Raw genomic sequence first — 17,085 nt, 5'->3', positions numbered from 1 at the left:
TCTAACTCTGTTTTAATACAGACCGAGGGTTTTTAAGTTATCAACAGAAGTTGGGGCACCTCTGAAAATTGTTTGCATCATCTTGCAGGGATCAATTTATTTTAAATGCTGCATAACATCTGTAGGTTGTAACCTATTAGTTGTTCAATGAAGTAGGCCCATTTGTAATATTCTGAAATTTTCTTTTGCATTTTTTGGTAATCTAAACTATAAATTTAAACTCTGGCAGTTTACTGCTTCCCTTTTCATAATTTTAGGTCATTTACTGCATTTCAACTGATTAAACTTAAAGAAAAACCGGAAAAACTGAGGTGTTCTAAAACTTTTGGCTGGTCCTAAACATTATTATGTGCTCCTAAAGTCTTTGTTGGTTTCTCTTGAAGAAAACATAACAAAACGACATGAAAATGCATTTTGAGTGAGGTTGGGTAGGTTATGGTTTTGGCAAAGTGTTTATTATATTTCACTTTTATTTTTGATTTTTTTCCCTGTTTTTTCTCAAGGGTTTCTGGGGATTGGGAACAAGCTGAATTGAAATATACACTTTCTTCGTATTTTCAGATTAATTTTGAAGGTGTTAATATTTATAATGGTATATTTATGTTATTGCTGCTTCACTATTTTGCCTTTAATGGGTGCATCAATTTTGAGACTTGCAATCGTCTTTTGTTGTTTGCCACCATGTGACAACGGGAGATCACGACACATGACTACATCCAATTACCAGCATAAAGGTCACCACTGGAAACCTGAATGTTGTCCATGACTGCGCATTCAAAGACTTATTACGACAAATTTTGGACTACGAGTTTTGGACAGTGTTAGAGATTTGGTGTACAGTTTAATATGCACCATAAACTTTTTTATACTTACAAATTTATTTCTGACAGAACCAAAATTTGTTGCAAGGTTCATTAGGATTGTTTTTATATTGAACTTTTCTTATTTTCTGATTATGCTCATCCTAAAAGAAACATTTAGTTAGTCATTTTTCCACTTGGAAAACATAGTATGATATACCAGAGTTCAGGTATTTATTTATTTTTTCAGTTTCAGTTAACTGCAACTAACAGAAGTCTCCAGCGTTAAGGTCACAACTGCCTACTGTCGTCGACTGGGAGTCCCAAAGCACATTAAGTCCCAAAAAGTTCCAAAAGCACTTCCAATAGTGACCACTAGAGGGGGATATCACCTCACCCTCAAATCCCAGACAGTAATGAGGGCAAGTATCAAATATTTATAAAATAAAGGGGTTTATTTCACAGAAAGCTCTATAATTACATTAGGGCATTCAATGCAAAAAGGAGATCCAGCAAGGGCAATCCAAGGGGAACAAGTCCCAATACGAAATTCCACGAGCAGTCAAAGTACAAAGAAATAGACCAACAAATCCAGTAGATCACTAAGTATCGTAAATTCACAAAAAACACAAGGACTCACCACTACAGAGCACATTCACAATGCACTGCCAGGAATTGTGGGAGTCCCTCCGGATTTAGAGGGTGGTGGGCAGTTCCTGGAGGTGACTGGCTGGTGGCCCAGCCACTTGAGAGACCACCCACAAAACATATGGAACGTAACACAAGCAGCCTAAACACATATTCAAAATCAAAAAACAAAGAATATCGAACATAATCAACAAAAGTCACTTTAACTTAAATAAAACTAGGGGGCTTTGCCCCCTACTTGCTTTACTCGCCAACCCCCCGCCATACGCTTCACACCAGCCACTTCGCATCTCTGTCACTTGCGTATGTGGATTTCAATTTCACCAAACACTCGTAGATATGCCTCTTCATTGGGAAGAAACACTACTTTTCCCTGATGGCAACATGAATTAGACGATCTACATGTCTCTGACTTAAAGTTTAAATTCCAACAATATATTCAATCTGTTTTAGCTGTTCCGTTATTTCATCGAGTAATAATTTCTGTTTGTCTGCAGTAATGTGATCTTTACTATCATTTTTTTTGAGACTTTCGAATTTTGTACTTCCATTATCTCTAACCTGCTCTGCATGTGTATCGCGCCAACGTTTTTGAATTCTTTACGACATTCTACTTTGTCATCTACTCTTTGTCTTTTATTTGGTTAAATCTCTTGGTACAAAGTCTCGTCTCGTGGGACGTGAAAGTATCTCTCTGAAAAAGACACGTCTCATCCCAGGCTAAAAAGTCTCGTCTCAGGATTTATTTTATATAATAGACAGACAATCAAAAATGAACAAAACAGACATAAGAAACTGAACCCCAGCCTAGAAAAGGGACCCTGGCTAAGACATGACTCCTCCATTACATCTCAAATGATTGCTCAACTTGCCTAAATGGCTGCATTCATGTATTCATAAACCCCGAATATACCTCATGGGATTCGTTTTCAATGGAGCCACCATGACAGCACTTCTGAATGACAGCCCTCGGCCTATAAAATCAGGCTAAGATCCTGCAGAGGGTCACCAAGTGTTGTAGGATTTGGGTTTATTTTGTAAGTATTGTTTGAAGTTTGGAGTTTTCTTTCATACCTTGTTCTGTTTTAATGGGTTTCTGTTCTTGGATTACAGACTGGGTTTGTGTGCTCTGAGATTACTCTAATCCTTTTCGTTTGCTTTCTGCCTCTTGTTTTTGCCTACCTTGACTGATTTGTTCTTATTTTTATCAATCATTAAGTTTTAAGGAGTTTTGTTTATCTTGACCTAATGTCCAGAGGGTTTAGGGTGACCTGCTCATCTGATGAGTATCTTGAGGGTTTTGAGCTTTGGACTGCGCAGGCTTGAAGGCCTCCCTTTTGGGGCAAGGCTGCCAGGGCTGACGCTTGTTTCTTGGGCCAGGACATAACGGAGTACTGGTGTGGCTTTTGTGAATTTTATGGCCTGCATTCCTTTCTTCTATTTTTGTGTTGCTGAATCACAACAGGAATAAGTGAGAAGCAGTATGCTCTCAAAGGATGTTAAATAAAAAAGAGGAGGGGTTAGGAGTAGGCGCGGATACAGAGCATTGTCGCACCCACCACATGACAAACCAACTCAGGATCCAGATTAGGACCCGAGTGCAGCCGGTGACGCCTCAGCACCACACTAGTTCAGATAGAATGGAAACAGTGTGAGGTTTTTTATGGTGGCTGGAGTTCCAGTTCTGCAGGTTGAAGGGCCTACATGCAGGGCTGGACGCAGATTAATGTCATACCCAGGACGGAGCAATTGCAGGTTAAGGGCCTTGCTCGACTGTGGAGTCACTTTTGGCGTTTACGGGATTCGAACCGGCAACCTTCCGATTACCAGTGTAGATCCCTAGCCTCAGAGCCACCACTCCACTCCTAAATAATAATAAAAAAAAAAAAGTAATTTTTTTTATATAAAAAAGGACTGGTTATAATTCAAGTCAAGACAAAGCTGTCGTGACTCTGTATGCTTTCATTTCCGATCATTGTAATCATCTTTCCTTATTATTCTCAATAATATAATTTTTATGACTCGACTTCCATACCATTTTTTGGTGCAGTTTTCATTGCATGTGCCTCATTGTTTTGATTATTGTCAGGTTAGGTTAGGTGTTTTTAGCTGGAAAGTACAAAACATAACACACTGTTACACAGATAAAAGAAGATAAAAGATTTATTATTACCTTTAATAGCACTCCAAATAATAATTCATAATTGAGCATTTAGCATCCCTACAAGTGACAGAATTCAAAATGTTTATAGCTCTGGGAATAAAAGAGTTCTTAAATTGGTGGCTCAGCAGCCATCTACTGTAGTTGGCAATGAGGAAGCAGAGCAGCTCAGTGCTTTTCTGGAGTTTACACTTTCTCATGGAAAAGGTTTAGTTCTGGCCATCGTGTAAGCGTTCCGACATCTTCGCACTCCCTTTACAAACACCTTTTGTGCATTCCAATGTGGTAAGTCCATTACACAGGTGTACTTTGAAAATATGAAAATGGCAGCCATTTTTCCTCCATCACTTAACACTTTTTTGCCAAACACATTTTTTATCTAACAAAGATAAGTGTTTAAATTGTTTTGAGTATACTTTATTAAATGTCAACATTTTAAGGATAATTTAATTGAATTGAATATCTTCTAATATTAAAATCTATATTAAAGCTTTGAAAGTTTCTCAAGAAAATTAACTTCAATGAGCACCGTCAGTTCATATGTTGGGACCTGAAAGTTCTGCTAACCTTACTGGGTCGGCAATCATGGCAGACAAAATCCCATGTGGGCCAGCAGAGCCCAGCACTGACATTGAGACCAAAAGGAACAACCAGCTAGAAAAAACACTACAGCTCGGTGCCAAAAGCATCATCAGACCCAGCTTGGTAGATCCAGATAAAGTGCTGCCACCACTGCTTCATGTTAGGATTGGGTTAATCAGCACTTGTGGTCAAAGCCTTATCAAAGGATGGAGCCTGATTCACGTATTTATGGCAAAAATGTCCAGGTTTGTCTGAGGTTAAACTGAAAGAGACCCGATATTAGAAAAGTAGCCTGTGTTGATTAATTTGATGGTGGGGTGAATGACCTTAAACAAGAGGCCTGGGTATTATTCAACAAAGTAATCTGTCAGTTCGAGGAATTGGGTTGCAACATGAGTCTCAAAGGTCACTTTTTGGATTCCAATTTGGAATGTTTCTCTGATAATTTTGAAGTGGTGAGTGAAGAGCAGGGGGAAAGAGTCCATATGAATATCAGGGACATGGCAAGATGGTAGCAGGGACATTGTTATGTCAGTATGATGGCAGACAACTGCTGGACGACACCACAGGGGTGAACAAAAAAAAACGGATGCATGAAGGGCCACCAAAGGAACTTTGGGTCAAAACAATTAAACAATGACAAAAGCCAGATAAGTCAGTGAATATGTATTGTTGCTTTATTAAAGAAATGTTTAAAGAAATAGATTGACTAAAGCTAATTTAGAACAATACTGTATACATTAATACATTGTGTAATTTTTTTTAAAACTTTAATTATATTTTATTCAGTTTTGTACTTAAATGTGACGTGATGGCAACATTCTAACTGTATTTTGTATTGTGTTCATGAATGCAAATTAAAATAAAGATTCAGAATTAAAACATTTTTAATGAGTTTAATTTTGGAGATCTATGTTAATAAGCATTTTTAAAAGTGAATAATATCACGTTTCATGTCAACACATAGGTTATAGTCAATGTGTGCAGCAACTGATCAAATAATTTTCACTCATTGGTTGAAATCATAATAGTGAAAAAAGGAAAGGACCCTGAGGTCATGCTGGACAAGTGGAGCAGTTCTTAAGTAAGGCCATGCAGCCTGATGGGCCTCGACACTAGCGAAAGGCTCAAAGGACAGAAACAGAAAGCAAAGGAGAGTAAATTATGAGCTCACCGATGATAAGACCTCTGTCTTCTTCTTCGATTCGATAACATTGATCTGTTAAAATAAAACAGCACATTTAAAACATAGGTAAACAATGGTAGTGCCTTATCTATCTATCTATCTATCTATCTATCTATCTATCTATCTATCATACAGTGCCTTCCAAATCTATCTATCTATTATATAGTGCCTTTCATATCTATTTACTGTATCAATCTATTATACAGTGCCTTAGATATGTACTTATAATATTGTGTTTTTCATATCTATTTTATATAGCACCTTTCACATCAGTCTTGTGTAAAGTGCCTTGCACATACTTCATACCAGCCATCACATGAGTTACAGAAGATGTGCCCTTTCTTCTATAGTTCCTCTGTGTTTTAAAACCAGACCAGCCTGTTATTGATGTGGACCCCCAAGTACTTCTAGCCTTTCATGGCTGGCTATCTATTATATAGTGCCTATCTATCTATCTATCTTATATATCTATCTATCTATTATATAGTGCCTTATATATCTATCTATCTATCTATCTATTATATAGTGCCGTATATAACTATCTATCTATTATATAGTGCCTTATATATATCTATCTATCTATTATATAGTACCTTATATATCTATTATATAGTGCCTTACATATCTATCATCTATCTATCTATTATATAGTGCCTTATATATCTATCATCTATTATATAATGCCTTATATATCTATTATATAGTGCCTTAAATATATATTATATAGTGCCTTACATATCTATCTATCTATCTATCTATCTATCTATCTATCTATCTATCTATCTATCTATCTATCTATCTATCTATCTATCTATCTATCTATCTAATATATTGACTTTATTTATTTGTTCATTAAGCATTGGCTGTTCCATGATGGCCTCAATAAGGGAATGAAGGCAGTAAAATCTCTTATCTATGTACAACCATATGCTTCCACCAAAGATCTTCATGTAGGCCAGAAGCTCCTTTGCAGTTTGTTTTGTTAATCCCGGGTCCTTTTTTCTTGTGCAGTCAACAGTCACCAGAGGGCAGGGACAAATAAAAGGTCCTCATCTGAGATGCCTCAGTAACCCCAGTCATGGCTTGGACTTTTTCTAATATTTCTTGCCACTCTCCATTTTGAAGAATCCCTCTAAGGTATTAAGGCTCCTTTGTAATCACATTCAGATACATTTAGCTTGAGAGGTGAATGCTATGACTGCTTGCTCTATTAATGCATTCTCTGTTCTCCTCCTTGTTTTCCATGCTCGGATTCTTAGCATGATGCTTGCTAGGCCTGACAAGGGACACTTTTTATGTAATCTGCAAAAGGCATTCAAAGGACTTTTTATTTTTTATTTAATGTTTCATATTTATTTTTTCCCCCAAATGAAGCCACAAAAAGATAATTCTCTTTGTACCCAAATTCTAAAACCTGCAGTTGTCTAAGTATCAGAAAATAGTATCCTAAAGTGCATTGTGCTGCTTGACAACACACTTCCACACAGTGCTCTCCCACCTGTAACACATAATCCAGGGCTTCACCACGGAAGGTCTTCCTGGCATTAAGAAGCGCTGTGCTGGCGTCCTCCACTTCGTGGACCTTGTTACGTGGCGCCTGTGCGTTGCGGTTCAAAGCAGTTTCTAAAGCTTCACTGCTCTTGTCAAACTCCTTCTTTGTGTCCTTGAACTTCTTTACATCACTGTTTAAAATGAAAAAATAATTATATTAATAATAAGTCAGCGGAGTCACAAAGATACAACAGAATCTTATTAGGATCCTATCCTTCTGACCATTTTCAGCATCTGCTCTGTCATAATCGTTTTTCTTATAAGAAAGGAAAATAAGCCTGAATGGGGCACCTGCCCATCACATGGCCCACTGGCTTACACAAGGCCAGTTTAGAGTGGTCAGTCAACTTAACCTGCACATTTTGAGAATGCAGGAGGACAACTGGAGTACCAGGGAGCAGACCCACAAACACACAAGCAGAACATGCAGACTGCACATTGACAGTGACTGGGTGAGGACTTGAACCACTGGGATGCAATGCCAACATGCCACTGAAATTATAAGATTAATACTTGTTATTTAGTGTTTTTTTTACATGGAAAGAGCTACAGTAACATCACTTCAAGAAAGGGCCACCAAATCAACCAACTAATTAGAAGGGCTGGCTCAGTAATGGGATGCAATCTGGACACCCTGGAGGTTGTAGAGGAGGAGAGAATTAACACAAAATTGAGTTCCATTATGAACAATGCTGCATAGCCTCTCTCTGACACACTGACACTGATTAATTCAAATTATTCAGCAGACGTGTGTCAAGAAACAATATGGAGGCTCATTTATACTAACAGCAATATGCCTTCAAAATGCCACACTGGGACAGCCAAGGCAGAGTTTTACTTTCTTTTAAATATTCTTGCTTTATAGTCATTCTGATGTATATATACTTATTTATTGAGTTTCTGTAAAAAGTCATTTTCCCCTGGAGGTAAACTTTGTTCATTCATTCAATCTATCTGTTATATAGTGCCTTTCATGTCCATCTATCTATCTCGGTCTAATATATAGTGCCTTTCCATGGGACAGCCACCATGAAGGGATCCCACTTGTGCACAGTGTGTTAGGTACGAGTCAGTCAGAAATTCAGGTGGTTTTCTGCAGTTCGTGTTTGGATGGAGTGAAGGCCTCACCACAAATAACCAGCTTGGCAAATTGTTCCACAGTCCCATTGATCTGGCTAGCCTTAAAGTTGAATGGTGACTAGTACATGACAGAGCTATGGCAAGATGGCAGTGGTGTGTAGCTGCACAGTTTCTGGTCCCTCAATGGTGATGATAAAACACTAGGACCAAGTCTGCAACACCTGGGGGTTTCAACCCTATAACAAATCTGTGCAGCTAGCATAGGCCTGCTACAGACTGAGGGAAGGCCAGTACTATTAGGGTCATTTCCATGCATAGAGGGTTACTGCCTGGATGAAAGGATGCTTACTTACTGAAGATAAGCATTTCAATTTAGAATGAAACATGAAGCACTAAAAAAAGCTTAAAATCCAAAGAGAATTACAAAAATGAGGTGACTTCAGATTAAAACGATAAAAATAAAACAACAAAATGATAAAGACGTGGAACAGGAAGCTATTAGAGCGGTCCAGTGGCTAACACTACTGGGATTTTCTTTCAAGTTGTTACCCGATGCTACCTGGCATGCCAGACAGTTTCATTTTTATTGACAATATTAGCCAACTGACCGGCTCACTTCCTAGAGGCCCTCATAAGAGCTTTTATTCCTGATATGGAAACTACAGATGTGTGACATTTGGATTTTTATTAGATGCACTTTTCTTTAAATCTACATATAACCCTCTCACTGCTGCCCCTGTGTAAAAAGAACCCAATAATTTCTCTCCTATTGCATGGGAAGGGTGACAGTTAAGAGGTGCGGAGCATACACTGACACAGCGTGCCGCCATACTCATCACACGACAAGCCACCTCAGGATCCCAAATTAGGGCTTGAGTGCAGTCGTGCAATGGGCAACACCTCAGCACCACAGTAGTCTGAATGGAATGCAACAGTAAGAGGGTTTCTACAGTGGGGTGCCAGTGATGTCTGCAAATAAATGGCCTAAAGACTGGTTTCTGCTAAAAAAAAAAACATAAATGGAAAAAAAAATGAAATGCACCCAAAACTTCAGCCCATCTACCTTCTCATGTAAAATAATTTCATCAATACACAAACAAAAAAAATACAAGCTTGTCATGCATTATTCAGCAGGCATTCCATTCCATAAAAGTCGATGTCGCCATATAGTTGTTGAACGGGATCAGAAATAAAAGGAAAACAATGTGAAGGTAATGGACGTGGGAGGAGTGTTAGAGTTGGCCGATGGGGCTCTGTCGTGCGTATCCCATGACACGGGTGGAGGGTTAGAGTTGGTGGGTGGGGCACTGTCTTGCGTGCGTGCGTATCCCATGGTCGGGCGACTTGGTGGATTATATATAGAAAAGCAGCCGGAACCGAAAAGAACAATGAAAAGTCAACGTGGCTCAGAGGTGCATGTAGACTGTAGCACAGATGAAAGCGACTGAGGCGGTGTTTGGTGAGGTCTTGCGTGCTGGCACATGAGCAGGCAGTGTGCATGCCTCAAGAGCGAGGGTGGACGTGGGAGGAGGGTTAGAGTTGGCGGGTGGGGCTCTTTTGTGCGTATCCCATGGTCTTAGAGTTGGAAGGCGGGGCTCTGTGAATTGGTGGGCGTGGCTCTGTCGTGCGTATCCCATGGTCTCTGTCTTGTGTGCCATGGTCGGCTGCTTAGTGAATTGTTGGTGGGCGGGGCTCTGTGAGTTGGCGGGCGTGGCTCTGTCTTGCGTCTTGCCTGCCATGGTCGGCTGCCTTACTGAATTATATACATTTAAATACATTTATCATATGAGTAAAATGACTGGAGTTATTACGGTACGTTGTGGTGACTTCCTATCGTTTTTGAGGGTTGAACCTCAGATTAAACGAAGAAAAAGAGACAAAATCATTTGCTTACACCCATATCGTTGCTAATACGCTGCATCTTGACCAAGAAAATAAAGCCGCACGATTCCTAGTAGCGCTTTAAACTCTGAGGAAGTCACTTGGATGAGAGACGTAACGTATTTCCCTGGAAAAGAACTATGCCCAGATGAACTGAATCAACTTTCTAGAATTTCCTTACCTGGATTATTGAGCATGCATCGAGACATCTTTACAGCCCGTTTGCCACACTGCAGTCTATTTACGAAGCTCTTCTTTTCTTTATTAACTCGAGCGGAGGATGTCAACCGCCACTTTTTCCAGGTTCCTGTCAGCTCGCGATGCCGAATCCCCACTTCTCATCACTTTTATATTCACATTTGACTCGCAAAGATAGAAATGACCCACAAGCCCCCACTCCACGCCAGCACGCATCCTCCTTGCACCCTTTCCCGCTTTTTTTCTTTTCCTGTCGTGTCTTCCTTTTCTGCTCTAACCAACTAACCGAACTGAAATTAGTCTACCAATAAATATTCTCCTGTAAATCCGTTTCCTATGAGCAGATGCAAATATAATATGGAGTCAGATTACTGCCAGAAAATCTGTGTCCGAGTACCACTCATTTTGTAAGCGTAATTACAGCGAGAAATAAAAAGGTTTGTTCTTTATAAATTATGTATGACAAGAATGATATAATAATTGTATCAACTGATTTCTTATTCCTTAATACTACATTAAATTATCAAATATGATACATACTCATCTACTCCCCCTTTATTTTCAGTTAAAAAACTAAAGTGATAGCTTTACTTTAATATTATGAGAAGCAAGAATGTTTTAAAAATATGTGATCAATTTATATTGTTTATTGATACTGTGACGTACTGTAATTAATGTTTTCAGTTTACACTGTTTAGGGAAGGCGCCGCGTTTTTACAACTACATAGAAAGGCAGAAGGTGCGTGCGCAGGGGGAGGGAGGAGACAGGAAGGAAGGGGGTGTGGGGGCAGGTGTGTATGGATGAGGAGAGGGAAAGAAAGTCTCAAAAAGTCAACAGTGTACGAAAAATGGGTAAAGACAAAACACATAGTAACATTCCCTAAACAGCGGGCTGGGGACGTTTTATTGCTGTTCTGTTCAGTTCTTGTTTAATAAACTCAGCATCTTTGGTGCACCATGTTTTCCAGCGCTTGTTTTGTGTCTCACCCTCCTTAGTCGCTACAATACATTAAATTATACTGATGGAATGTGACGAACAGACGCGTACACTCGCAATGGATCAGATTTGAATTCGGGACATCATAGGCTAATCGTCCTGTTTCCCCTCCACTTGAGACTGTCTGTGCTTGGAAGGATGCTTCCTATAATGCTGGGAGCAAGGCCACTGAGACAAAAACTATTTCAGAAAAGCTGTAAAATGATATACATTTTATGTATAAAGTTGCGTCTCTGTGATTCTTCGTTCTCCTTAAAAAGAATCGAGCATTGTGCACACAATTGTCACCAGTGAATGAGCCACAGAAACACGCATTCTCGCGTGCTCTTAGCTGTGGGCAGAGCGTTCGTAAAGGTGAACTTTTTTGTAGAGAATATTATAATTTGGACCTTGCGATGATGTGTCGAGAATGGCGTGGACTAGTACCGTTTTCTGTGCAAACCCTAATTGTGAAACGTCACTGATTTTGAGGTTTGATTCACATTTTTGCAAGGGAGGCCAGAGGGATACTTTTAATAAATTCGAACTATGCCAAGAGAGTGTAATTGCAGACTGCAGCACCTATGAGGTCAGTCACGTAATGCCCCAACATCACAGAATACCCATTGCATTAGACTATGGTTAACATTACGGCTCCGTGACACTATGTTTAAGATCAGGGATGTAAGAGAGTTATCTGACTCAAAGGGCGTTTTGTGACTGATTTTGTGGGCATTACCTGACCTACGTCATATGTATTGCAGGCTGCAGTTAGACCCATCTCTTATATATATTTCTCTTCTGGTTCGTCCAGCTTCCACTTCAAAACCGGTCCTGCCCACACGCAGCCGACACGGCATTTTTCAATTCCTATTCATCCTCTTCCACGTCATGCACTATACTTGCCTGCTGAGCATAATACATCCAACAAGTACTCGAGGTGCTGCCACAATGGTAAAGTAGCTTTACCACCTTTGCGGGAGCCACCTGTGTCTTTACAACAGCTTCTTACACAGCAAACATCAGAAGCTAAAAATTATTGTGAACACATTCGAGAATACAACTCTTCTCTAGCGTTTGCTTCCATGGGTGCACAGATAACTCAACCTCCTGGCCACGGACCATACTGTTTTAAAATACACGGGCAAATTTATCACCAAATCTCTCCACTATAAGCTAACACTTCTACCTCTCCAAGATATGGACAGTTGCATGTTTTTGACACAGCACAAGCTACTGAAATACGCTTACTAGAATATAAAATAAAGCAAACTCTGTATGCAGCGAAAATTTACTTCTCCAGCTAGATTCCATGCTCAGAACCATCAACCCCTTCGCCAAATCATACAAACACATGCATGAAATCGCTCAGTCCAATCCAACAGCATCTGTACGAATGGTTTTCAAGGAAAACCTAGGCGGGATTTACAATACAATGCCCCGACATGTCACACCGATGTCGCAGTGATTTTCGTCAGAGAAGATGGCGAAACGCCTGCCGAAAGGGATATTTGCATCTATCCCATAGGCAACTCCTGTAAACAGATTTCCATGCTCAATATGAATTGCGATCCTATGGTTTACCCACTTTTATTCCCTTACGGAGACATTGGCTGGCACAAAGATTTACAACATGTTCCTGATAAAAGAACCGCCAGGTGAATAAGGCTTACTCAATGCCAATTTTACACGTACAGATTAGCAATGAGGAATACATTTAGTATTTTGCACTCCAGTGGCAAACTATTCCAACAGTTTGTCGTAGATGCGTATGTTAAAACAAAGGGCGCGCGTCTCAACTATCTCAGATTACATCAACAAGATCTGTGCGTGGAACTATCAGATGCATTGCAAGCAAACGCTGAAAATAACAGCGTACGTGTAGGCAAAATGATCATTTTACCGTCCACATTTTCAGGAAGTTCAAGATACATGCAACAAAACTATCAGGATGCCATGGCCATAGTACGTAAATTCGGAAAGCCTGATTTATTTATCACTTTCACATGTAATCCTGCTTGGCCAGAAATTGTACATGCACACTGCATCTTTCAAGAAGCATTTATTTCTTCTTGATTTCTGAATTCCTTTCTCACTGTTTTACATTCCTATTCTTACACCGCCGTATGCTACGGCGGGCGTCGGCTAGTAGACATATATAGATAGACGCTGCATTCACTGTGTTGCCCAGTCAACACGATATGTCAGCGCATATGCCATATTGCGAGTGGCAAAAGTGCCATTTAAACTAATACAGGTAAACGTGGAAACCGGGTTTTCTGATGAAAAAACAATGTTTAAAACAGTATCATTTACATACAACAGAATTTTATGTCACTCATCGGTCACGACTCCGCCCCCTTCCTCAGCTACTGCACAGACACTTCATCTGTGAGGTTTCCTCAGAGGTCCGGCATTATTCTATTTGTGCTTATAAAAGGCGTAGTGCTCGCATACGGACATTTTGTCAGTAATCTTATCACCCTAATATAGATAATGAAAAAATACTTACTGTATCTATATGTAAAATAAATAATACTTGAAAACTGCATTTATTTTTTCATAACAAATATTCAAATACTTTTCTAGAGTGTTACATACAGAATATGCTTTTTGAAGTACACTGGCATACTTGAAAGTGTACAATAGATTCCTAACATTGTATATTAACTACATAATGATCAATCAGTACAGTCACACTCATCACGTCACGTCTTGTGCTGTTAGGCACTATACATCAATGGCTCACCTGTTCAATCATCAGCCTTCCTGTACCTGCAGGTGTCTGGTCCACCAGTTTCACCATCAAAAAGTCATTACCTGTAGTTGATCTTATTGCTGAAGTTGCTCTACTTTTATTTCTTCTCTTATTTTGCATTCAAAATTTTGATTTAGGAAATATTTGTATTTTTTCCACATCTTTAGAGGTTTAACTCTTTCATTTTCTTTTGAATTCACTATTTTTTGTGGAGTTTGCTCTCTTAAATGTATTTGAATACTAATAAGTAATGACCAGCACAGCAGACAGCAGAGCAAGTGACACAAACTACTAAAGGACAGAAGAGTGGTGATGCCTGGTTTGGCCTATCTTCTTACATAATACGCTACCATGGCGTCCGTTTGTCTGTCCAGGATTTTAAATCACCTGTAGCTCGCAAAACATTTGACCTATTGACCTGAAATTTGGTACACATATACTACGTGACATCTACTATCCACTTTTGGGGTGAAGATTGACCTCCAAGGTTATTCCTCTTTTTATTTTTATTTTATTTTATTGTAGAATCAACTCTCAGCAGCGGGCAGTAGGATGGCTTTGCAGCACATGCGTATGGGCGCCGTCACTTCCCATACCTCTTCATATCTTAAATCATTTTTAAGTCACCATCTGCCTCAAGTGCCTGCTTAAGTGAAGAATTAAAGGAAATGTACTAAGTAATTGCAACACAAACACTGACTTCATCCGTTTTAACACGAAAAGATGCAGACGAAAGAAGAGAAGAAGCGGGCCGCTGGGGTGGAGAAAAGAAGAGCGGCTCAGGAAGCAGCAAGTGCATCAACCTCTAAGCAAACGAATGCTAAATGTATAGAGAAAGAGTAAGAAAACTAGGAATGCTCAAGTCAAGTGTATTCACTGCACGTTGTCATGCAGTGTGCCGTTACTGGTTAGTAAGTAATGGCATAAAGATCCAAAACATTAAAACAACAAAATACTAAAAAGCAAAAAAAGGATTCTTTCATATTCATGCTTCTTTCATTTGAAATTTACCATTTTTCAATGTCTTCACTAATACAGAAATCTCATACAGCCCGCTTAATTAATGTTGGAGTTGAATTAGAAGAAGAAATCTGTTAGGATGAAATTCTCCAGCCACCACCACCAGCACTGAAGCTGAGAACAGCTGCTATATTTTTCCCTTTGTACTATTTTAAGAAGATTCAGTATAATTCACTTGCTTAAGTGTTGAAAAACTATGATGTGTACGCTGTACCTTGAGATAAAATCATGTTATAAAAAGTACTATAAAGTGCACGTGCAGTCCAGACATTAGCAGGCCTGACATTAAATGCACAAGGAACCTCAAAGCCTACATTGAACCCTACCACAACACCATACTTTGCTGACTTATTAATCATAATTTTATTAAAATGCAATTCAAATCATGCAGTATGTACACTGCTGAGTCAAGCGGAGTTTAAAATACTCACTCCTTTACAAAATTCTGCAGCTGCTGCTTCACCGATTTCTGAGTCGATTCAATCAGCCCCTAAAAAAGAAAAATCATTATAACCATCAGATCTGTCATTATATTCCAAAAAAAAATCTGCTCCCTAACAGCCACAATGCAATATAACATTGCATGCACTGGATGTCACTGGTCATACACTCTTTCTTATTAGCAGATATGCAGATTGTTTTCATAGGCACTGAGCCGTTCACACATTTCTGTGATGAATCCCGTTAAGACGTCTGCATGCTCATTTAGATCTGATGAGGAGCATCTAAACACATCCCAGTTTGTGCAATAAAGCAGTCCTGCAGTTTTTCCTCTGCCTCTTCAGTCTAGTAGTCACCTACTATTCTTACTGGTTCCTCACACATTATTTTCTGCTTGTAAACTGGAAACAGGGATACTTTCAGATAACTGGGCCATCTGAGGTGGTGCCATTACTGAGATGTAACTGTCTTTTATTGGGGTGTAGCACAGGTCCAGGGTATTAGTTCCCCTCAGGAGAGCCATGCTGGTGATATTTAACATAAGTAGTCCTTCAATACATTTTTTTAAAGTCCTCAGCATACGAGTAATTCTGCAGGATGCACAGGTGGGTGAAGATCTGAGATCCACACTTGTTTTTGTAGCCAAGATTGGGTGAAAGTTTTAGATTCACTCCTCATAAGTGTGGGACTTTCATGCGCTAGATAATGGAAATTTTGTTTGAGATACATATTGTTCTTCACCAACATCCCTCCCAAAAGAAAAAAAAATTAAGAAATAATAAAATAATAACAACAGTAAAAAATAAATAAATAAATAAAGATTTAAAGTATTAACTCAGTACCTTGTGGAGCCGGTCATTGTTTTGGGTACATCTCTTCACTTCATGAACTAATATTTAAGGTGCTATATAAATAAAATGTATTATAATCTCTCTATTATATTAAAAATGTTTTCCATCGTGCCTGCGTTATTCAGCCTTGACCACTCCTCTCCACACCGCTCCCCCAATCGTTACTCCTACAGCGCACTTCTTCTCTACGTCCCACCCTGTGACTCTCTCAGTGCTAACTCACCCTTCAACACCCTCAGTTATAATGGCAAGGCAGAAAAACAAATTATCTAGTCAAGAATGTCGAATTTTAGATTGCGATAGAAAAAGAACGGCAAAAGCTGATTACTGAACGTCAAGATAAAGAAAATGAACAAAAATAATAAAAATCAGGATGAAAGAGAATCGTCCAATAAATGAGAAAGAGAAAAACATCCCAAACAATATGCGAACAGAAATGCAAAAAAGCAACATTTAAAGAATGTAAATCAGAGGATAAAGTAATTCATAATATTGTTTTTGATTAGGTGTTAATGTAATGTAATTTTTTAATTTACTTTTTATTTAATTTTATTATGTTTTACTTTTTCACTTCTATTTTTTACTTTTTGTTAAGTTTTATTATTCACTTGCATTTAAAATAGACAGTTGTAGTGAAATATGCAAGTACTGTAACTGATTTTCGGTCTATAATAACTAAGGACCAAAGCGTCTTCTTCCCGCGCCCCACATATTCTTCTATAAACCATCACTTTAAATACAATCACTTTCCCTAACAGACTAGCGACCCAATGCCCTTTGAGTGGCTCAGCCACGAGACCCTGGGTGCCTGCCCCAGGGGGCTGCCAAGCAAAGCAAGCAGGGGGCAGAACCCCCTAGTTATTATTATTATTTAAATTACACTGGCTATGTCAAGATTGCTTGGGAACAAAGAGGTGGCAATGCAGGGGTCTTGCCACAACACCGGCTGGTC

The 17,085-nt window shown here is 39.1% G+C and overlaps 1 protein-coding gene across 2 annotated transcripts in view; it reads right to left on the bottom strand.

The window, feature by feature from the left end:
- Window positions 1-17,085, bottom strand: part of acap1 (ArfGAP with coiled-coil, ankyrin repeat and PH domains 1) — a 205,037-nt gene that overhangs the window by 67,584 nt on the left and 120,368 nt on the right. For both annotated transcript variants that reach the window (XM_028798404.2, XM_028798403.2), the window contains exons 5-7: window positions 15,273-15,331; window positions 6,876-7,059; window positions 5,366-5,410 (exon numbers count right to left, since the gene is read on the bottom strand). In XM_028798404.2, coding sequence (XP_028654237.2) covers window positions 5,366-5,410; window positions 6,876-7,059; window positions 15,273-15,331 — 288 coding nt within the window. The remainder of the gene's footprint in view (window positions 1-5,365; window positions 5,411-6,875; window positions 7,060-15,272; window positions 15,332-17,085) is intronic.

Source organism: Erpetoichthys calabaricus, chromosome 3, assembly GCF_900747795.2.
Source record: "Erpetoichthys calabaricus chromosome 3, fErpCal1.3, whole genome shotgun sequence".
In the NCBI taxonomy this organism is placed as follows: Eukaryota; Metazoa; Chordata; class Cladistia; order Polypteriformes; family Polypteridae; genus Erpetoichthys; species Erpetoichthys calabaricus.
This window is presented reverse-complemented; position numbering and strand designations above follow the sequence as displayed.